This window comes from Podarcis raffonei, chromosome 6 (assembly GCF_027172205.1).
Source record: "Podarcis raffonei isolate rPodRaf1 chromosome 6, rPodRaf1.pri, whole genome shotgun sequence".
Classification (NCBI taxonomy): Eukaryota; Metazoa; Chordata; class Lepidosauria; order Squamata; family Lacertidae; genus Podarcis; species Podarcis raffonei.
This window is the reverse complement of record NC_070607.1, coordinates 24725057-24748984: the sequence shown is the minus strand read 5'-3', so window position 1 is coordinate 24748984 and position 23928 is coordinate 24725057. Positions and strand designations below refer to the sequence as shown.

The window sequence follows — 23928 nt, the reverse complement described above, 5'->3', positions numbered from 1 at the left end:
CACAGAGAAACTTACGGTCTTCAAATAAAAACATCTTGAAGGTCCCAGGCCACAGAGAAGTTAGGCTGGCCTCAACTAGAGCCAGGGCTTTTTCGGCTGTGGCTCCGACCTGGTGGAACACTCTGTCACAAGAGACTAGGGCCCTGCGGGACTTGACATCTTTCCGCAGGGCCTGCAAGACAGAGCTGTTCCGCCTGGCCTTTGGCCAGGGCACAGCCTGATTCCCTCCCTCGGCAATCTTCGCAGAGCTCTGGCCCAATGGTGGCCAGTGGCTTGAATTTAATTAATTTTATAATGAATGATTTTAGAGTGTTGTTTGTGTTGTACTTTTGTATTGTTTTATTGTTGTTAGCCGCCCTGAGCCCGGCTTCGGCTGGGGAGGGCGGGATATAAATAAAATTTATTATTATTATTATTATTCCTTGTTGGGTGTAAGGAGGAGTGTGCAAGCAGGAGGGTTCCTGAGGCTCATTTCTGCAACATTAAATTATGATTAGCATTACATCTGAGCTGCAACTTCCGTTGTTGTTTCACCTGTTGTTTCACCTTGGTAATCATTGTGAAGTCAAGCATTCCTTGGGGATTAGTTTTGTACTAACTTTGACAAAAAGGTGTATGAACCAGTGTCCTAACTTATGACACAAAGTGATGTGGAAATTGGGAGGATGCTTTGCAAGGTAAGATTAGAGCAGAACACTTTTAATAGGAAGCTCAGAAGATTTCAGTTCAACAGCATCTGTTGCTAGCAATTCCTCTTACTGTCCACTAGGTGGAGCGATAAGCCAATTGTTCTTGTGCTGCATAAGCTGCACAGTTTGAGCACTGTTTGAAAAGTAAGGAGAGAGACATTTGCTTGCATTTTCCAAGTGGTTTTATGCATCTGTGCTGCCATGTTCGGGTCTTGCACTCATATTCATCATGTGTTTAAAAGCATGTGCCGGATGCTGCTTGCAGGGGAGGGGTGAAAATCCTGTGAAAGGTCAGGGCATCTGTGTGCTCTCTTTTGCAAATGGAGAACTCGCTCCTTTGGAACAGGGAAATAGGTTGCAATCTGGAGGCCACGAGCCCAACCCGAAAGCCCCATCTCTGGTATCTGTTCCTTTTTTTGTGAATGGGAGGTGTGCAGCAAGCAAAGATAGCAGCCGCCTTATGGAACTATGTGCAAACGGCCACAAATCATCTTGTGTAAATCTGTCAATTTATTCCCTTGTTTTCCAAGTTCACCCTCCACTGCATTCCCAGAAGCCGGGAGGTCCGTCAGTTGTGGAGTTCCTCTGTGCTGACGACTGTGCGTTCCATGTTTTACTCTCTCCCTTTGACCTTCAGACTCAAGCCGGATTTGGTATGTAAAACAACTGTTGCAGACAAATGATGAAGAAATGCCTTGTCTGTTCCAAAAGGAAATAACTATCTGGAGATAACAAACCTCTAAATATGCATACAAATTTAGGACTGGTTCCTGCAGGGTTTACTTCCCTCGATTGAGTCCTCCAACCTTTAAGCAGCTCTCTTGTGCAATGCAGCATTTTCAGGCTAGTTTGAATGTGGCAGTGGGTACTCATAAAACAGGGTGTTATCGGTCTGTCTAGCTGATTTATATCAAAGGTGGCAGAAGTTAGATCAGGATCTAGTGGAAGATATTGCAGTGATTTGTGGCCAGAAAGCAAGGATTACGGGTTCCAAATTGCTTAACAATAGCAACAACAAAGTGACTTTTTATTAGGCTGCTGCTAACCAGGAGTGAAGTTTTTGAAAGGACTGTGAACCAGTGGCGTAGCGTGGGTTGTCAGCACCCGGGGCAAGGCAAGTAATTTGCGCCCCCTAACCCGTGGATTTTAGCACTCGAGTGCAAGCGCGCCCCCCCCCAGATGTTGCGGCCGGTGCGGCCGGCCCCCCCTGCACCCCCCCACGCTACGCCACTGGGGCTGGGGGCGAGCGAAGGAGCCAAGGACCCCCCCCAAAGGCTCAGCAGGAATTTATTAAATTTATTATTTGCGGAGCCCCCGCGGGCCGAGGCAGCCGAAGCCCCCTCCCCTCGGGCGCCTCCCCGCCCCCTCCTCTCCTTGGGCTGTAGGTGGAGCCCGCGCTCCGAGGCGCTCCAGATCCGGGCTTGGCGAGCGCCTCTCCTCCTCCCGGCCGGGTCCGGGGGCTTCCAGCCGCGCTCCATCCTCGCCCCCCCCCCGCGGCTGAGACTTGCGCTGAGAGCCGGAGCCAGCGGCGCCCCCTTCCGCCGGGAGACCCTCGCCCGCCCGCCGGCTGCGTCTCGGAGGGTTTTGGGGAGGGCAGGGCGCGTCGAGGCCCCTCGGAGCTCTCCTCCCTTCCAGTCGGCAGAAGCAGCCGCCGCCTGTGGCTGGGCCGAGGGGGTGGCAGCGGCGGGGTGCGGAGGCTGCCCGTGCCTGGCCAGGCGTCGGTGGCGGCGCTGCTGCAGCGGCTGCTCCTCCTGCGAGCAGTGAGTGGAGCGCAGCCGCAGCGGCGGCGGGGGGCGCGCGCGCTAGGGCGCAAGGCTGGCGGTGGCGGTGGGGAGCCCGGCGGAGGAAGGAACTTGTCCCTTCCCTCTGGACTTGCGCCCCCCCCAGATGTTGCGCCCGGTGCGGCCGGCACCCCTGGCACCCCCCACGCTACGCCTCTGCTGTGAACTCACCTCAGTTTTTCTACTAAAAACAAATTCCTTCGGCCCATGTGCTCAGAGGTACCTTGTTCTTTCATTCTAAATAGGTGTCCTTTGTGCCTTGCTTGGTAGGATCACAGGGTTCTAGTGAACAACAAAGTAGACTCAACATTTCTGTTTATACAGTATGAAAACTCTTTTTGTCTTCTATTCATCTGTAATAAAAAGAAAGAAGTGTTTCTGATGGTACCTTGAGACTAAAAGTGAAATCGAACAATGCCCACCTGCCAGCAGAGTGGGCACCCTATTTAGAATGGATTATCTCTCTTCAAGGTACCCCACAAATCTGCTCTGGGCAGCTGGGGGATTAGGCAGTGCAGTTTTGGAGGGCCACAGGACCTGTAGGGGAAAGAAGATGAAGGGAAACTCCTCTCACACAAGCAGAAGTCTGCTTCCTTGGTGTTGGGATTGCTGCCCTAAATCTTTAGAAACTTTTTTTTTGTAACATGGCAAAGCTTCCTTATAGGTAAGGGTAAAGGGACCCCTGACCATTAGGTCCAGTCATGACCGACTCTGGGGTTGCGGCGCTCATCTTGCTTTATTGGCCGAGGGAGCCGGCGTACAGCTTCTGGGTCGTGTGGCCAGCATGACTAAGCCGCTTCTGGCGAACCAGAGCAGTGCACAGAAATGCCGTTTACCTTCCCACTGGAGCGGTACCTATTTATCTACTTGCACTTTGATGTGCTTTCAAACTGCTAGGTTGACAGGAGCAGGGACCGAGCAACGGGAGCTCACCCCATCGCGGGGATTCGAACCGCCAACCTTCTGATCAGCAAGTCCTAGGCTCTGTGGTTTAACCCACAGCGCCACCCGTGTCCCAAGCTTCCTTATAGACAGTGCTAAATTGGAGCTTAGATGAGGTTTGATAGTCTGCTAGCAGAAGCTTGTGCCATGTTGTAATAACAACGATTTAAAAAGTTAGTTTCAAGGTAAGTTTTCTTTCTATCTAACTTTTCTTTTTAACTTTTCTTTCTATCTGGCACCACCCCCACCCCCAGAAGAGCAATGTGGGAACAGAGTGGGGCTTGTTGACTGTCCATTGCCAAGTCAGAGGGGGTGGAACATTCTCCTGACTTCAAAGTGATTCTCCCGTAAAGCTAGTTGCTGACCAGAGTATGAAAGAAAACAAAAGAGAGACCTTAGTGAGCCCATCCCTGTTCCCCGTTTCTTCCCCATACATTGATTTTTTGCTTTTCATTAAAGAGGAAGCAAAATGCCTTAATTCAAATGAAACAGACCGTCTTTATGCAACGAGTACATTAGGACATTGCCTTGTTACAGCGATGGCTCCGTTTAATTAGCATCAATTGTATTGAGTTTCCATCATAAGGGAAATTGTCTGGAAAATCAAACAGACCATTACATTGCTGGAGGAGACGATGTAGAAAAAGTCAAAGGAGAAAGGGTATCAGCGGGTAACTTAGCGATAGTTTAACTTCTGTATAGCTTTTTCGCCTGAAATAGCAGTGCCAAAAAATACAGAACTGGTGCCAGAGGGCCTCATGGACTTTGCACTGAAATCTCCTCTGAGGGTGTGTGTGTGTGTTTTTTAAAAAAGGGACTCTTGTTGCAAGAGAATGGAGTTTTGCCAGTGCATAGTGAAACTGAATACACTCTGTGCTCAGCTACAGCAGCATCACTCAGGTGCTTTGATTTAGAGTGACTTGTAGACTGGCTTGTGAAGTGGTGTGCATTGTGGCTAAGGGTGTGGCCACAAGTCCCCGGTTCAAATCTCTCCTCATCTGTGATTTTCTTTAGTTGGCTGTAAGCAGTCAGCTCTTTCTCTCCTCCCACTCTGGTCCTAATGCCTGTGGTATAGGGCATGCAAGACTGTTTTGGTTAGGATTGCTGAAATAATGTATACGAGATGCTTTTGAGCGCTCATCTGAACACATGCAGCTGCCTTATGCAGAGTCAAATCATCTTGTTTAGTGGTGGGGGACGCGGGTGGAGCTGTGGGTTAAACCACAGAGCCTAGGACTTGCCGATCAGAAGGTTGGCGGTTCGAATCCCCGCGATGGGGTAAGCTCCCGTCGCTCAGTCCCTGCTCCTGCCAACCTAGCAGTTCGAAAGCACGTCAAAGTACAAGTAGATAAATAGGTACCGCTCCGGTGGGAAGGTAAACGGTGTTTCCATGCGCTGCTCTGGTTCGCCAGAAGCGGCTTAGTCATGCTGGTCACATGACCCGGAAGCTGTACGCTGGCTCCCTTGGCCAATAAAGTGAGATGAGCTCCGCAACCCCAGAGTCAGCCACGATTGGACCTAATGGTCAGGGGTCCCTTTACCTTTACCTTTAACCTGCAGTTGTAGTTGCTGAACTACAACCCCCATCATCCCTGACCATTGGACCTACTGAGTGATGGGAACTGGTGTTCAACAACACCCCGAGGGTCATAGATTCACTACCACTGCCACCACTGTAGTTCAGCTAGAAGGGGTACCAATAAAAAGGCACCAAAGGATGCATCAGCCAACCAAAACAAATACATATTCAAAGTGCTTCTGAAGGTCTGGAGTATGGTAGCTTTCCAGAGGTCAGCTGGCAACAAATTTCAGAGTCGTGGGGCTACCACAGAGAAGGCCCTGTGACGTATTTCACCGACTGCAGTGGTAGGTAAACCAAGAGGACCTCCATTCTTAATCATTACGTGTGGGCAGGTGGATACAGGTGTAAGTTGTCCTTCAGATAACTCTGACTCTGATCACCTAAGCCTTTGAAGGTGAAAACCAGCTAATGTAAATAGCTGGAGAAAAATTAATCCATTCGTCAGGGAGGCAGCGCCAACGGCTTTCTGTCGTAAACCCGACATTAGAGATGTTAACTGCCGCCTCTTTTGAAGTGTCTTGGAAAAGAGGATCTGATAACAATTGAAAGGGAGAGCTGTGTATTGTTTGATAAGGTTCTCCCTGAACACTTTGAGGTATTGCATCTTTTTTTAAGAGCAACAGTGCACAACCCCTTTATCGTACAGTGTGGCTTAATATATTATTACACGGACATTTATCAGTCAGAGTATCTAGCTTTGAGCTTGAAAGCCTCCTCAACAACAACATATATTTAACTCTGCTTGGGTGAGACTGCGTTTACTGAGCCGCAGAGCACCACATCCTTGGCAGACTACCAGGTCCCAAAGGTTAAAAAAGTCTTCAGAGGGGGTGGAACAAAAAGTTGGCGTTCCGAGTTGACAGCATCTGTCAAAGGCATCTGCCACGGAGCTCAACTTCAAAAGTGTTAAAAATAGGAAACACCAAGAAAAGCACCAATTGAGGCCCAAATGACACGGTTGCCGTGCTGGAATCTGTGGACACACTAGGCGTTAATCAGTGTAGGCAGGTTGTTGTTGCTGTCGTTCTTCTGTTTCTACTGTACTTCTAATGGGGAAGCAGTGGGATTTCGGAATGCTTTCAAAAAGTCACTTGCGCCTAGCAAGACCTGATTGTGCAGATTCTTGTGCTCTCCCAAACTCCTCTCGACGGCAAGAAGAAATCCGAGGAGCTCAAGGAATGCGAGATTAAGCAAATACAGCAAGCGCTGCCCTCAACATTACTTTGTGGGAATAAACAAAAAAAATTTTTCCTTCCAGTAGCACCTTAAAGACCAACTAAGTTAGTTCTTGGTATGAGCTTTCGTGTGCATGCACACTTCTTCAGATTTTGTGGGAATAAGTGGCAGTCCAGCAGCCTTGCCCGCAAGTAAGGCTTTGGTGGTAACAAGCAGCGAGAGCAATTGGCTATGGCACAAGGTTGTAGGCACAGTACAGCACAGCAGGCTCTGCAAGACAGCATTCCGAGTAGATCACACGCAGAGGTTTGTTTATTACATTTAAAGCTTGTTTTTTCCTCCAAGGAGGTCAAAGTAGCATACATGCCTCTTGCCTTTCCCCCCCTTCAAAACAACCCTGTGAGGTAGGTTAGGCACAGAGATAGTAACTGGCCTAAGGTTATCCAGTGAGTTTCAGGGCTGAGTGGGGATCTGTCTGACATCCTCGCCGCTCTACCATTCTGTCGTTTGCCTGTGCGTAGCAGTTTGTTGTTGTGCCGGCAAAGCAACTGGCCACATAAGTCTACCCAAGTTGCTAGTCCACAGGAAGATTTTTACCAACCTGCACTCTCCCAGTATAACCGCATTTAGCCATTAGGGTGTAAAAGAGAGAGGACGTGCTATCTCAGTGCTTTGTTCATTTCCTTTTTAATGGGCCCCTCCATCCGATCACTGCTTTTGTGCATTCTCCCAGTGACAAACTTCCAATCCCTTTTCAGAGCAAGGTATTTTCCTCAGGTGTTATCCTCCCCTCTCTTTTAAAGGGTTTTCGTCACATTTTCTAACCTAGGCATCGGGTGGCATATTGGGAAAGTGAATTTATCCCCACTCAGCACACATTCAATACAACATTCGGGGTGGACAAGGAGGGGGTGGAGTTGGGCCAGAGAGAAGGGGCGGGGCCTGAGGAGGAGGTGTGGCTTAGGCCGAGTCCCAAGGAGTCAGGTAGAAATGTCTGGAGCATCATATTGTGCTCCTGGGTCTAAAATCCTCCATCTCCATCCCTTCGCCCTAGAAAGGTTATGTGCTTAAAAGTTTTGTTCTGCAGCAATCCCATGGTAACCTCTCGTGTTTATGTTAAATTTATAAGCAAAGCCTCCTGTTATTCCCTTCCCTTCTCTCCAGTACTTCCCAACTCCATGCCTCACACGAGGAGGAGGTGGACATAAACGTCTGGGAAAACTGCACAACGGTGATATTTATATCCGGCATTTAGCACCATTTGAGTTTCGTATATATTGACTAAATTACCTGGATGGGAGCCCTGAAACCTACCTAGGGTTGTAATCCCTAAATTGCAGTAGGGAGATGTAAAGGCAGTGTTAATGCCTCAGGTAAGATACCTTGCTTAAGGCTGTTTGGCATAGTTGAGATCTGAAGTAGGGGGGGCACTCTTCCTATGCTTGAATGTTTATACATTCAAAGAAAAAAAGCAATATTCCAGAGCTTTTTTTATTTTTAGCCAGAACTCACCGGAACTCAATGCCGGCACCTCTCAGGTGGGTGCCATTGCCATTATAAGAGAACAAGGGAGGCGTTCATGGTGAGTTCCAGCACCTCTTTTTTTATAAAAAATAGCACTGCAAGAATCTGTCCATTTAGATAAAGCCTTCTCTATGACAGGCTGTTTTTCTATATGCACAGAGTGCTTTCTCCACCAAGACAGCATTCTTGTACATGCACAAACCCTGCATCCTATTGCCTGAAGTGACGAAGCCTCTTGATTCTACCGACTGACCTAAGGCACTCCAGTGTTTTCCTTCCTGCTCTGTGTGAGAGAGTGACGAGGCAAGGATTCCATCTGGCTTCCTTAACCTTAATGGATTTCATACTTTTTACAGCTGGATAGGCTGGAGGCAGCTGTCTTGCTTAAGGCCGATTACAACACCATTTGGTTACCGTATCTCCCAAAGGTGCCAAGCTAGGCACCCCAAGGTGGGATTGGGTAGGGAGTAGCCTCAGTCCATACATATAGCATTATGGAAATGAGCAAGCAGTGTAAGGTGCCGGATTCACAGTCTTGCTAAGTTCCACCATAGCAAACAGATACAATTGTTATAGAAACGCTCACGCAGTGATGAAAGGCGATCTTTATTACACTTAGCTAAGACTTTCCATTCTCTCCGCAGCTCTCAAAATGTCTTAAGTTCATAGCACTTCTGTAGCATGCTAGAATGGATAATAAAGTATTGTTCCTTTGTAGCATGATTTGCATTAGGGCTTTTCCCCCACTTTTTATTAAAGGAGAGAGTACAAACCTAGATTACTTTCCAGTATATTATTGGTTTCTTCTGTCCTGATCTCTGGAGTTTACAGAGCACATAGAAAAACAGATTATTATTATTATTATTATTATTATTATTATTATTATTATTATTAAAAAGTAGATTTCTTCTGTTAGAGAGAATTTGCTAAGTTGCTCTGTGGGGGTTTTCCATCCATAACTTGTCTGACAAAATACTGCTCTGTGTGTGTGCGCGTGGGTGTGCGTGCGTGTATTGTCTCATGTGCTTTTTTTAAATTGGAGAACAAACATATTGGGGTTGTATCTAAAGTAGTGCTAGGTGAATGCTGCAAAATGATTTCTCCTTGCACAACGGAATGTCCCCTACATGCACCTCCTAAATCTGTAAATGCACCTCCTTTCCCTGCTGTCCCCTACATGCACCTCCTAAATCTGTAGGGTTTTCCCCAACCCTCTGGAACAGATGTGGGGTGTGCAGGGGGGGAAGGATACCATAGATCCTTGTGCTAACACAACAAGGGCATTGGATATCACCCTTGTTGTGTAAAGTCCTAATGTGGGCAGGTCAATATTTCTCATAGTTGGCCACTGTGAGAACAGAATTCTGGGCTAGATGTCTTGCTCCTCTTATGTTCTCAACCTCTGTTCCTTGAAGACCTACCTAAAGATGGGTACAGCTAGATATGGTGTCCTCGGCAGGCAAGAAGGCCAACTTGGGGCTCGTATCCATGACCCTGAAATTAAGAGCCTCATCCTGTACTGACTGAGCTATCCCAGACAGGCCTGCCAGAAAGACAGTAGCAATGACACTTTGTCCGATTTGTAAAGATAGGTGCTGCCACACTAAAGACCTGATTCTGACATTGGATGGATTAGACCTCCTGAGAAAACCATACCTGCCATTCTCAAGGGTAGCCCCACATAGAGCACAATGCAGCAATCCAATCTGGAAGTTACAGCGCATGGGCAACAGCAGTCGGGCTGTCTTGGTTAAGAAACAGCTGCAGCTCTCATATCAGCCAAAGCCGGCGCACCCCCCAGACTATGAACCAGCTTTTTCAGGGAGAGTGCAACCCCATCCAAAACAGGCAACTGATCAATTATCCAGATTTGGGAACCACTCACCCAGAGTGCCTCCGGCTTACCAGGATTCAGAGTCAGTTTGTTGGTCCTCATCCAGCCCACCAGCAAGTTCAGGCAGTGCTCCAGGGCTTGCACAGCCTCTCCAATTTGGATATTACAGAGAAATAGAGCTGGTCATCCATCAGTTTGCCCCAGATCTCTTAATGACTAGGAGCTCTCCTTGGTCCTGCAACAACTGACCTTCCCTTGCCATGTCACCCCAGGGCTCCTTTGCAAGGCCAGAGCAGAACACCCAGTGTGAAAAGTTTGGTCTCTTGCCCTTCACGTATAATTTCAAGGGGGAGAAATGCCTTCAAGTCGACTAGAAATATATTTGTGCCAATAATAAGAATTGCAAATTGCTAACATGAGACATTCCTATAAGCTGCAGTGGATGCATCTGTGTAATGTTCATTTTGTTAATCTTGAGCATGACAGAACTTAAGCTGAGCGCACTTTTAATCCCATTGGTTTCAGTATGAGAGAGTTAAAAACATGTTCAATTTGCCTGCTGAAATCAATTAAACTTAAACATATCTAAAGTTGGCAGGATCATAACAATTGTTCTGAACAACAACCAAAAAGCAACAATTTGAATTCTTTATACAGCCCATATTAATTTCAGACAATATCAGGGCTGGCTAAGATGTGACCCTCCAGATGTTTCTGAACTATAGTCCTCAACCTCCCTGACCACTGGCCATAGTTGGAGTTGGTGGAAAGTGCCATTCAACAACATGTGGAAGGCCACAGGTTAGCAACCCCTGGCCTAGATATACAATCCAGTGCTGCAAAGCAACCAAGTCAGAAACTTAATTGGAAAATATAATGGCCAACTAAGATCCTGGCCACTGGTCCCATCACCTCCTGGCAAATAGAAGGGGAAGAAATGGAGGCAGTGAGAGATTTTAATTAATTGGGCTCCATGATCACTGCAGATGGTGTCAGCAGTCACGAAATTAAAAGAAGCCTGCTTCTTGGGAGAAAAGTGATGACAAACCTAGACAGCATCTTAAAAAGCAGAGACATCACCTTGCTGACAAAGGTCTGTATAGTTAAAGCTATGGTTTTCCCAGTAGTGATGTATGGAAGTAAGATCTGGACCATAAAGAAAGCTGATCACCGAAGAATTGATGCTTTTGAATTATGGTGCTGGAGGAGACTCTTGAGAGTCCCATGGAGTGCAAGAAGATCAAACCTACCCATTCTTAAGGAAATCAGCCCTAAGTGCTCACTGGAAGGACAGATCCTGAAGCTGAGGCTCCAATACTTTGGCCACCTCATGAGAAGAGAAGACTCCCTGGAAAAGACCCTGATGTTGGGAAAGATGGAGGGCACAAGGAGAAGGGGACGACAGAGGACGAGATGGCTGGACAGTGTTCTCGAAGCTACTAGCATGAGTTTGACCAAACTGTGGGAAGCAGTGGAAAACAGGAGTGCCTGGTGTGCTCTGGTCCATGGGTTCACGAAGAGTTGGACATGACTAAACAACAACAACGGCCAATGTAGGAAAATATAAACAGAAGTCATCCATACCTACAAGGCAAAGCTCCTACATTAGAGGCAGAAAAGTGAAACCCCAATTCAGAGGCGGTCATGCTTAAATCCTATCCATTTCAAAGGAACTTAAAAGTTCAGCACCCACTGCTGAAAAGTTGTCCCACTGATTTAAATGGGACTTGGACTAACTTGCTCTGGATTGGAACCACCATTCCCTATTATTTTTTGTGCAGCTTTAGTATTTTAGGAAGGAGCCCTGCAGCCAGGGTTGCTTTTGTTACTGTTAACGGGGAAGCTCTCCTGAAACCAGTTAACGCACCTCCAGCACTAAGGACCTCAGAAATAAATGCGGCGTACAGCAGTTCTGTGTATGGTTTCAGACCATTACCTTCTAATAGCGTTGAACATGCAGTTTCAACTGGTTCTATTCAGTGCCCTCCTGAGTACCGGAGGGGGAGAGGAGAGGAAGCTGCGATACGATCTCCAGTATTTAGAAAGAACACAGTGTGGCTGATAATTACCTAAGTAATAATATCTGATAGCATGAGAGAGGTCTGAGTGTTCTTTGTTTCATCAATAACGGAGGTTGCATTCCTTTGGATATCTGCTTTGGAAATATCCAAGCTGTCAGGCCTCTTTTTTGGCTAGAGAAATTGGAGGTGGGGGCGGGGAGAGAGAGAGTTGAGTTTAAACTGCCTAAGCATGGCTTTAAGTGCACACATTAGTCACCGTCCTGCAATCTGCCTCCCCACCCGCAATACACATGGAGGGCAGGATGCAGAGCAGCTGTAGATAATAGGATGGGGACCCTCTCAGCCAGTCCCTAACTCCCTGCCCTCTTAACTTGCATCCAGTCTAGGAGGTGGCCCTGTCTGTCAGTTTCCTCCTCCTTAGTTGGAGGAGGAGCCTTTGCAGAATTCGGGAGGGAGGGAGATGGGGGGCTGACTCTTTCGTGTCATTGGTTCTGGCTCCACCTGCCATTGTCGTCTCTGCCTTTCACCCTGTCAGTCCAAATGGGCACCAGTCATCACCAAGCCAAAGTACGTGTGGGACTCCATGAGGTGATGCGCAGGGCGACCTTGGCTTCAAAGAACTGCATTGCCACATGCATGACCAAGAAGGAACAGCCTGGCTACTCACTTGCAGTATTTCTATACCACCCAGTAGCAAAGGTTCTCTAGATGGTTTAGAAGTAAATAATAATTAAAACCATAAGATACAAAAAATTAACTTGTAAACATGAAATCTAAAACAGAATTAAACCAGCCACGGAATTAAAAAAAACCCAACAGAGAATGACATCAGTACAAAGCATTTGAAAAACACTGAAAGGGTTTTTTTATGATGGAAAGGTCTGGGGGAATGAAATGTTCTTCACCTCGTGCTGAAAAAACAAGCATTGGAGGAGCAACCACAGACATGACCCTCCCTCTGCAGCTTATTTGCTAGGAGTTCTCAGAGGCAAAAATCCTCTGAGGAGACACTCTGGATCCTTCTTTCCATATGTGTAATGTGAATTCTGACCTCAGAGTTAAGTGACCCTTGCTGCATATTTGTCTGGATTGCAAATGGTCATTTGGATCAGCAATGCCCCCGTTTTAAAGTCCTTAAACCCCATGAATTCCTGTATCTCTCTGGTTCCTCTCTACTACCCATGTCCTTGTTCCTTGGTTCTCCTGACAATGGTGATGACATGAATGGATAAACGTAGCATTCCGAGTGTGGTCTTGCTGGTGCCAGACCAATGTTCTTTGGCCTGTATTCAATATCTGTATTTATGCAATGGGGAATTCCATTTATTTGCAACCTACTTCTGCTAAAAAGTTCACAGTTGGAGCATGAACACTCCGGAAGAAAAATTAACACTGGTTTCTGTTAGCACTGCATATTGTAGCTTTAGCAATGGATGTGCTAAGCATTCATGTGATGTGCTAAGCATTCATGGATGTATGTAAGCATTCATGTAAAGTTCCTAGTGGCATAGGGTTAGGGCATCTTTTTTGAGCAATAGTGAAAGCAAGCAGTACAATCCACTTAGGAAAGGCAACACACACACACCATAGCTGTCAACTTTTCCCTTTTTTAAGGGAAATTCCCTTATTCCGAATAGGATTCCTCGCAGGAAAAGGGAAAAGTTGACAGCTATCACACACACACACACACACACACACACACAATTTCATTTGCCTCCTCTCCTGCCCTTTAAAACATTGTTCCAGAATTTGGTACCTAGATAAGCCTTCTTTGAAGACTGAAGGATTCCAGATTGCAATTTCAGATATGTGCTTGAGGAGCCTGAAGACTGTTCCTGGGAAAGTGTGTGTTTAATTGAGCTCCTTCAGTCTTTTCTTTGCATCATTGTGTTTTGATTTTTGGATCTGGCATCCTCCACTTATTTATTTTCCACACCATCTTTTTTTAAAAAACAAACAAACAAACTTGGTTTTCCAGTGCTATAACTCAGTGGTGCAGCTGATAAGGCCCTAGGTTCAATCAATCACCAGTCAGAAAAGCCCATGTTGGGTTTGATGGACCAGTGGTCTTACTCACTATAAAGCAGCTGCTTGCATTATATATATGCTTGGAAAATATTTAATAGAGCCAGTTCTGGAGTTGCTTCTAATACATGTTTGGTTATGTGCATTTTTCAACCAGAACCTCCCCTTTCTGTTGGCGAATTATCATATTTTAGAATTAACTTTTTTACAGAGTTCTTTTCACGATTTAGGACCCTCGTACCTAGGGACCGCCTCTCCCAGTAAGGTCCATAAATAGCAACACCCTAGTGGTCCCAGGCCCTAAGGAAGTTAGATTAGCCTCAACCAGAGCCAGGGCCTCTTCAACACTGGCTCCGGCTTGGTGGAATGCTCTGTCTCATGAGACCAGGGCCCTGCAGGATCTGATTTCTTTCCGCAGGGCCTGTAAGACAGAGTTGTTCCGCCTGGCCTTTGGCTTGGAGCCAATTTGATTCCCTCCCCCCTTTCTTTTTCCTTTCTCCTCCTGTGATGAGGCTGCATTTTAATGTTTCAATATTTTAATGTTGTATTTTAATCTTGTTTTTATTTTTTTTTTATTTTTTTTAAAGATATTTATTAAAGTTTTCAATTTTTTATGCAAACAAAAAACAAACAAAAAAATTAAAAAGACATATAGTTCATAATACATAGTTTTCAATAACATATTTCTCTGACCTCCTCATACCTCCCCTTCTTGTATTCCATTTCAAATTATTTGTTCAGCAAATCCTTAACTCAAAGCATTACAGCTTATAAAAACACCTTATTTTCTATCCAACCATTTTTTCATGTTCCCTTATACCATTACAGCTAGAAACCACTCAATTTCAATCCAGCATCATTCAACATTCCTTAATTTTACAATATTTCTGTAAGTAGTCCTTAAATTTTTTCCAATCTTCTTCTGCCGACTCTTCTCCCTGGTCACGGATTCTGCCAGTCATTTCTGCCAATCCCATACAGTCAATCAGTTTCATCTGCCATTCTTCCAGAGTGGGTAAATCTTGCGTCTTCCAATACTTTGCGATGAGTATTCTTGCTGCTGTTGTGGCATACATAAAAAACGTTCTATCCTTCTTTGACACCAATTGGCCGACCATGCCCAGGAGAAAGGCCTCTGGTTTCTTCAAGAAGGTATATTTAAATACCTTTTTCAACTCATTGTATATCATTTCCCAGAAAGCCTTAATCCTAGGGCACATCCACCAAAGGTGAAAGAATGTACCTTCATTTTCTTTACATTTCCAACATTTGTTATTGGGCAAATGATAGATTTTTGCAAGCTTGACTGGGGTCATGTACCACCTATTTTAATCTTGTTTTTAAGTTGTATTCACTCGACTTGTTTTTATTATTGCTTGTTAGCCGCCCTGAGCCTGGCCTTGGCTGGGGAGGGCGAGGTATAAATAAAAAATATTATTATTATTATTATTATTTTGTCCTTATCGTTAAGACATGCTGTTCTTTCCCAAAGGTAGGTCTCCTTGGCCTTTCTTGCATCTCAACATAAAGAAAATATAGGGTCTTGTGGCACAGCCTCCCACCATGCTGGTGCAAATATTTGGGGCAACCACCTCACCAAAGCAGCACAGTCAAAGAGGGCCAGTACCAAGCACTTGAATCAACTGTTCATCTGAACAATCTACTTGCACATAATTTCTGTGATTCTGACAACTCTCACCCACCTGAGGAGGTTTCTAGCAAACAGGAGGCACCAGGCCTAAAATGGGAAACCACACGCCTCAGGAAGTGCTTAAAACAGACCTGCAAATAGGCACTTACCTGTGCCAAGTATGAATTTCTCCTTAGGCAACCAAATGTTAATCCAGAGTCTTTTCTTTAAAACATCCATGCAGCTTTTCTACAGCATAAACCTTTTTAAAATACAAGAAATCCATTTCACATATTCTATCCAGTTCTCTTATGATCATTTAGTATTTCACCATGAATCAGTCTGTTAATACTTTTACCTTCATACTTGCAGAAGCTGCCATTGAATTATTTTCCACAGCTGAGATACTTCCCCCATAATCACGAAAAACAGCTTTCTGGTTTTAACTCCTCTTCTTGGAATTTGGAAGGTTGAAGGAGCTATAGGAGGAAGCAGACTGGAAAATGCTGGAGGGAGGAGTTTATTCCCAGGCTCCCTGTTCCAAGACGTGTTGTGGTTACTCTGGTTTGGCCCCATTAATTGAAAGTGGCTTCCGGATCTGAGCTTAGCAAGCATTGCCAAATTAAGAAGGCATGGAGAACAGAGAAGACCACCTTCCACCGCAAAGCCCAGCTTCGAACAGTCCTTTGGAGTAAAATGTGAATTGCCGCCCAAACCTAAGCATGTTTGCATGGAAGTAAGTCTTACTGAGTTCAGTGGAGCTCATTTCTGAGTAAACGTGATTAGAATTGCAGTGTTATCTCTCTGCATGTTTATTCTGAAATAAGCCCCGCTGTGTTGAACAGGGCTTATTCCACTGTAAACCAAAGGCCTGGGACAAGCCTCGTTGAGCACAGCTGGACCTGTCTTTCAAGTCAGCATATTTAGGACTGAGCCGCCTGTGTCAGTTTGGGTAAAAAGGGGTGTGTGCTTTACATTCAGGCTGTAAAGGAAAGTAGGGAGAGAATTTCTTATTTGAAGTTACCTCAAAGCAGAGGTGCTAGACGTCTCTTTCCTCACCAGTCCCAGAGCAACTGTTATTTTGCCAACAACTTGTAAGGGTATGAAATTAAAGGATTTGTTTTAATTTGTAAGGGGCTGTATTTAATTTTAAAAACCTATATGAGCAGGCAGACAGGCTGTTTGAAATTGTAGGTTGGTAATTGTCGCGGGCTTGCTTGCAAGGCTGGACCAGAAATAATTGCTGTGCAATCTTCTTGGGAAGCCAGATGGATGTAACAGCCAGCCGTTCCACCTGAGGCTGCGGAAGAAAACGCAGCTGATCCTGGGATCTGTAGTTTGTTAAGGGTGCTTATTTCACAGAGCTACAGTTCCCGGCACCCTTTACAAGCTATATTTCTTAGGATTCTCCATGAATGTTAAAATGGTGTAGCAACACTTTAATGGTATGGTGTACATGTGACCTAAGTCACATTGGGAGCTGCCTTAGCTGAAAAGTAACTTGCAAATGCATAGAATGCATTATTGTGGCTAGACCCCAAAACCTTGTGACTGTTTTGACAGTGAAGGCACAGCAGAGGAAATGCTCCAGGAGGTCAAATTGTCTCCGTGCGTTTCAGGTATAAGTGGAAAGCTGAAACAAAAGAGTAAGCAAAAGAAAACAGAACAGTGAAAGTTGAGGAAATTAAGAAAACACTGAGCAGAGTAGAGGGAAGAAAGGGGGGTCACTGTCGTATGGTGAGTCAAGGACAGGAAAGTTTGGTTCACAGAACGGGAAGCACCTATGATCAGAAGGGTCCCTAACTCCCTAGAGACTTAGGGACCCATAACATGGGCCATGAAGCTAGTAAGGGAATGTGCTTCAGTCCTGATAGGATAATTTTGGCACCCCTTGTAAATGCCTCTGAGGAGGAAAAGTGGCAGCTCGAACAAAAGGAGTCTGATCCGTCTGACAGCTTCCCAATGCTCTCTTCTGTCCTCAAAGTACCCTGCCTGAGAAGAAAAGTAAAATAACAGTTCAGAGTCATCCAGTGGTGAAACCACAGTTCTAAGCCAGAACATTTCTTCTTTAAATCCTTTCTTGCTTGTTCAGTAACTAAATCAGGCAGCTCCATTTATCCTGCCAGGCTGTTTTGTCCATGCATGCCCACCTGCCCTACACCTGATGTCAGGTGAGGGGCAGGTAAAGGTGGGGCTTTGTTGCAAGGGGCTTTGCATGCACAATCGGCTGGCTGAAGTGCTGTGCCCAGCAAACCCAAAACCTCTGGCACCCAACAGTCAGCTGATTGTCAGGCTCTTGGGAAGCACAGCACAAGGGGCTGTGCAAGCTTCCTTCGGAAAGAAAAAAAAGTTCTGTGTTTTATGTGGCGCACTCCTCTCTCAGAAGGAAGCAGGTTGTATTCAGAGCGCTTCCCCAAGCATACAAGAATACAAGCTGCTTTCTCTGCAGAGGGACAAATGCTCCAGTTTTAGAAACATCTTCAGCTGATGGTCCATTAAAAGGCACACTAAATCCTTATCTTCCAATGTGGTTGCTCTAGCAGACAAATCAGCATCTGCAGCAACCTCCTTTGAACTTTGCCTCTTGTCAGTCACCTGATGTCATGACACCCTGTGACCAACAAGCTCCTCCCACCCATCCCTTGGTCTGCAGTGGGTGAGGGAGATAAGAATCCAGCTGCCCATTCCTAGTGTTGTTGGTCCTGAGCTAAATGGACCAATGATCTGACTCAGTGTAAGGCATCTTCTTAAGTTCTTGTGCTGCACCTTGGTTAGGGGAATACATCTACTAATGGTCCACTCCTTAATTGGTGTTTGCATGGCCCGTCAAGTAGCTTAAGAGGAGAACAAAAGTTGGGAAGCAGGCACACGGAATCATGAACCGTCAAAAAGCATGAAAGACTCCATGCAGCACTAAGCAGTAAAGAGGTCCTGTGGTGGTCTCCTGGTCTCCAGCGTGCAAATACTCTTTTGAAGCGTTAGGATTTCATGTAGCAGTGGATCGCTTCCTCAGTTTTGCCACATCTATCCCCACAACACAACACCTGCCCCAAAACTTCGGAGTAAAATGGGGCCATTGGATATCCACGAGGCTATAATGTACCCCACAGAAGAGCACAAAATGGGTGGCTGTGTAACATAGGGTGGTTCTCCTGTGATTCTAGCAAAACCAGTAAGTAAGGATCTGCCTGCCTGCGCCATTTCCTTGTAAGTGTAAAGGTAGAATGTTGTGTATCAAGAAGTAATTGCTCATGCAATCACTTTATATAGCCCGGGTTAGTAGTAGTAGTAGTAGTAGTAGTAGTAGTAGTAGTAGTAGTAATAGTAATAAAACAACACTTCTATTATTTATATGTTGCCCATCTGACTGGGTTGCCCCAGCCACTCTGGGTGGCTTCCAACAATTATAAAACCACAGTAAAACATCAAACAATCAAAACTTGCCTTCACATCTTTATTTGTCTCCAGTGTAAGGATGCCACAGTATAAGCCTTTTATCAGTCTGATAAACAGTCTTTATCAGTCTTTTATCAGTCATGAATCTTAAAAGTGTGTGTGTGGGGGGGTGTCCCTCTATTTTTGTGATTCCAAAGCATCCTTGCATCACGCATCTGGAAAAACCAGTTAATTCTGCAGTCTGAACCTACTCCACCTCCATGCCCCACCTAGCAAAGGGTGTATGGAGAACAGAAGTGGCGAATGAGGTGAGACTTCCTTATCTCTACAGTCACCCCTTGTCATTATAAATCAATTGCAACCACCTCTGTGCTGCTTGCATTCCAACTAGGCAATGGAAGCAACTCATCTTCTCCCTCACCCTGTTCTACAAAGCTGCCAGGGCTCTCAAAAGCTTCTCAGTGGCTGCAGCAGAGGCAGTTTAGGCAGAGGTCTGGCTACCTAGAGCTAACCCTCTTGTTACTTAGTCACATCAAAAGTTCAGTATAACCAAGTTGCAGGATTTGAGCGCAAGAGCACCCTTCCCCTCCTGTTAATTAATTAAATAGGCACATACACATGTATAGTGGGTTGCCTAAGAAACACCTAGAAACACTTGGGTTGAACTCTGTAAAGGGGCCACTCATGTATAAGCCCCATTAAAACTGTGTATGAATAGCATGGCAGGATTACACCTTAAGTGTCCAAGCAGGGATTTCAAACACATACTAATTTAACATCATAGCTGTTCTGCCATGCCAACTGTTCCATGTGGGAAAGGCCCTTATAATTGCTCTTTGTTTTGCAAAGCACTGGCAAATAAGGGAGGACAAAGATGCTGTTAGGTGCCTTCGCGAATCACTGCCAAAGTTCAGGCGGTTATTTGGCCACAAAGCAGGCTTTGGCAAGGAACATGGAAATACAGTGTGTTACACTACCACTGCTGGACTTACAAAGGCCAGTGTCTATGGCAGCTTTCCGCTCTGATAAGGTCCTTAAGCCTTTCTTCAGCAGAACGGCTGCATGCTCAAAATGTGTGGGTTTGCACCAAGAGTCTGGAATCATTGTCCTGTTTTCGTTTCTTTTAGCTTGGGAACATCCCGAGATCTCCAAAGCAGAATTAAAATACACAGAGGAGTTCATTTGTTTCAACAAGTGCCCCCAAAGTGGCTTTCTCCCTTCTATGGCCAGTTTGGCTGACATTTAATCCATGCAAGGATGGGAGCTTGGTTTCTGCACTGGAAACTAGTAAATGTCATTCGCACAGATTTACACATTCAGTAGACTGAGGCAGCTTTCATCTGCAAAGTGTCAAAGTTCAATGGATGCCAAGTCTGGGGGGAGGGGGAGGGGGAGTGGTTTCTGCTGTCTTCATACATTTTGCCTACATCAACTGGATCTGTTTTCTCCTTTGCTCACAGGAAAGGGGTGCATGTGTTTATGTGTTGCTATATACAGTTGTGCATTTCGGTCCTCTTTGTGGGTTGCTACTTGCAGTTAATCTGGGAATGTTTATACAGTGCAGTCCCTGTGCATATTAATTCCAAAGGAAATCCCATTCTGTTCCATGGTGCATGCTCTCAAGTATTTAGGACTTTCAGTGTTACGTTCTGTGGTTAGCACTGCAGATTGCAAAGAACATAAGTATCACAGAAAACAGGAGTCCTGTGTCAGGCTCTTTCCATTGGAAGGGTCTAGTTCAACTTGCTCTGTATCCTGATGCTATTTCAATCATTTCACCAGCAGTGGCCAATTAAAAGCACATTGAAATGATGGAAGGGCTCAGGGTAGGTTAAGCTAGTTGTGGGAGTGAGGGAGGGTAGAAAAGCTCAATGCAGACCTGCAGTTTTTGTTACAACAGCCTGTTACTCTTTGTAATGTGAAGGGGAAGGCAAGTGAAATCCCTGCAATGGAAGAGAGAAAGAAAATAATATAGAAAAAGCCCAGAGGAAATCTTTTCAGCACAGGGAAACTTTCTGCTACGCAAACACTGGATTGTAAAGGTTCTATGAAAGTACAATTACTGCCCAATTAAAGAAAACTTAATCAATTGATTCAACAAATTGAATAATGTAGAAATTTGCTCAGGCAATTTGTTTTAAAGATTTAAACTTTTTTATCACCTTGTTTTATGGGGGGATACATGCTTGGTTTTGGAGGCACCATCTTAGGCTATATGTTCCTTTTTCTGTGAAAGTGAAGGGAGAGTACCTCTTCCAATGTGGACCTAGCCAATTTTAGGGGAGTAGACTCAGATTTCGCTATCTGAACACAATGCATTATCAGGAAATCATTTAGGTAAGCGTTCACCGAATGAGTCGATGATTTCCATCAATTTCTGTGGTAAAAATTCTACTGTGTTCCCGGCTATGGAATTTTGACCCCAAAGTGATGAAGAAACTCAAGAAAACCCTCTGAAACTTTGCAGAAGGGAAATAAGGAATGTCCAGTGTCTCACTCCCTCTCTCCCCAATGATTTCTGGTGAAACAGCTGCACACACCAGCAAAACACAAAAAAGTGAGACTTGTTTAAGGTTGCTTATTTGTTTACAGGCAGGTTTGGCTATTTGGATATCTGAATCTGCAGTGTGTATAGTGAGGTTTGGGTACTAATTGCTCTTGTTTGGATAAGTGAATTTTCATATAATAAACATTTGGAGGACTTCCGGCGAGGCAGCATGGCGGCTGCAACAGCAGAAAAGAGCTCCTGAAGCCAGCCAGAGTAAAAGGCTGTCTGGCCGATTCCCGGGCTCCCAAGACTGCTGCCGCCAGCGGAGAGGAATCGGGGGTGCCCGGGAGTCTATCAAAGGAGCCAAAACACCCCCCCAGGACTGAGATTGAGCCGGAAAGGCACCCGACCCCCCCCCAACAGCCCAGAGGAGCTCCAAAACCAGGAGAACAGTGGAGCTAAAGCAAAGAGGGAGAAAGAAAGGGGGAGAGAGGAAGAAAAAGAAAGACAGAAAAAGGAGCCCCAACTTTACCGCTGCTGCCCGCATCTCTGCCGACGGGAAAAAAGAGGAGAGGTAGGTGAGCACCGGGAAGGAAAAAGAGGCTCCGAAAAAACACGTGGCTGAGCCCGACCGGAGCTCCAGCGGCAAGGAAAACAGTGAAAAGCCGCATGACAAAGGAGATCACAGAAAGGAAGAAACTACCCTTTTTTTCCCCTTTCTTTTTCTTTTTTTTTTTAACCCCCTTTTTGTTAACCCCTTCCTCCCCCCCTCTCCCTTTTTTAAAAAAAAATTTTAAATCTTTTTTATCCCCCCCCATATACCTACTTTTATCATTCTTCTTTTTAAAAGAGGGGCCACTGCTGCTGCAGCCACCCTTTACTTGAATTTTTATTGTTGTTTCTACCTTTTCTACACTATTTAAAGACACCCTTTTCCACACACACACCCCAACTTAAATCTCATTTTATTTTCACCTCAAACTCCCCTCTTAAGAATTAAAATGGCAGTACCCAGAAAAGAGCCCTGAAACAACACAGGTCATTTCCTGGGACTGCCACTTCGCCCCAGACTTTCCACTCTCTTTTACCTATCCTCTTCGTACCTTACTCATTTTTTAAAATAAAATAACTTTATATATATATATATATATATATATATATATACACACACAAAAACACATTTTTTTAAACCTTTAAATCTCATTTTTATCTTCTACCCGTACCATTTTAATTATTATTATTATTTACAAACAAAAGATAATAATAATAATTAGGGGGAAATAGTTTTTTTAAAAAAACAACAACAACACACACACACAATCCCCCCCCCTTTTTAGAGCCCTTTCTATTCTAATTGTCAGCTTCTTCTTGAGGGGGGAATCCTTCGCCCCCCTGCTACGACCACCACTCTCTTTTAAAACAAAAATTTTCTCCATATCACTGCTATTGCTATTGATACTCTCCCCCTCAACTCTCCCCTTTTATTTTTCTCTTCCTTTTTTCTCTCCCCTCTCTCTCTCTTCACCCCTCCTTATTTTTTCCTTCTATCCCACCTTTCACTTTCCATCCCCAATTTTGTTTTCTATCCCCTTTACTTTAAAAAATCAACCCCCCTTTTTTTTAGCCTGTTCGTCAGATTGTTTTTGAGGGGGGAGCCCTCTCCCCCCACCCTCTTTTAAAATAAGACTTTCCCCCATACCATTGCCACAGTTCACCCTCCCTCCCTCCCTCTCCCCTCTCTTTTGTTCTCCTTCCTTTTCCCACCATTCCCCCTCCTCCTCTCCTTTTCTCTCCCTTCCCCCTTTCTCCCTCCCCCCTCCCCTTCTCCTAAAGGAAACACATACACACATTCATATCACTGTATCATACTTTGCCCCCCTCATACTATAGCTAAAACTATTGCTGCAATCTGTTACCGCTGATATTACTGTACTATCTCTCCTCTCTCTTTCAACTCTCTTTTTGTCTCTCTCTCTCTTCTCTTATACTCCAATCTCTCCTCTCCCCCCGGCTCCCCCCTTCTTCTTTCTTCTTCTTCCTTTTACTCCCTCCACCCTTTACATATAGCCTATTTGTCTGTCTCTGCTTCTGAGTGCACTCCCAACCCCAACTTCCACCTTAACTGGACCCCAGTACAGTACCCCTTTGGGGTATATACAACCCCCTCCGAAACAAATATTTCCCCTGGCCCCACCCCCTAATCTTTTGCATCTCTACCTGCTGACCCCCTCCCTTTATATGAACTGTCTGTTCGTTAGTCTACTCACCTTCTTACCTGCCCCCCCCCCGCTTTGGCAGCACCGCTGAGGCAACTACAGAAGCCCTACAGAAGTTCTTAAAACACAGGCTAGAAGTGACACAAATGACCACCTAATCCAAACGCTCTGCACAAGCCACCAGCCAGCAACGCCTGATCAGCTCAGCAACCCAACAATACCCAGGAACCACCACTGCCACAACTCCTAACCACCGCTCTACTCCAAGAGGATGCCAAGCCAACCTCAAACCAAAACCATTAGGGAGACTGAGATGACACCAACCAGGGAGATGGCAAACAATGCTAAGACCGTAACTTCCCTTCAAGATGATGACCGCCCAGTAACGAAACGAGACCTGGAGGGAAATAGAAGCAAGATTAGAAGCACGATTAGAAGAAACACTGAAGGCCACAATGGCTCCCATGCAGGTACTAATCAACAATCTAACCTCCAAAGTGGAAGTTCTAGAGAACAAGAACCAAATGCAAGAAAGAATAATAGAGCAATACCGGGAGGAGAATGCACGTGTGAACAAGAAACTGGACGAACTGGTAAACCAAATGGAAGCAGAACACAAAGAGA

The 23928-nt window shown here is 45.3% G+C and overlaps 1 protein-coding gene across 2 annotated transcripts in view; it reads left to right on the top strand.

The window, feature by feature from the left end:
• Positions 1 to 23928, top strand: part of ALG14 (ALG14 UDP-N-acetylglucosaminyltransferase subunit) — a 42493-nt gene that overhangs the window by 8938 nt on the left and 9627 nt on the right. The window contains exon 3 of one of the 2 annotated variants that reach the window (XM_053391700.1): positions 1220 to 1342. The exons of the other annotated variant lie outside the window; for it this stretch is intronic. Within the exon in view, the coding sequence (XP_053247675.1) occupies positions 1220 to 1342 (123 nt within the window). The remainder of the gene's footprint in view (positions 1 to 1219; positions 1343 to 23928) is intronic. 2 annotated transcript variants of the gene reach the window in all.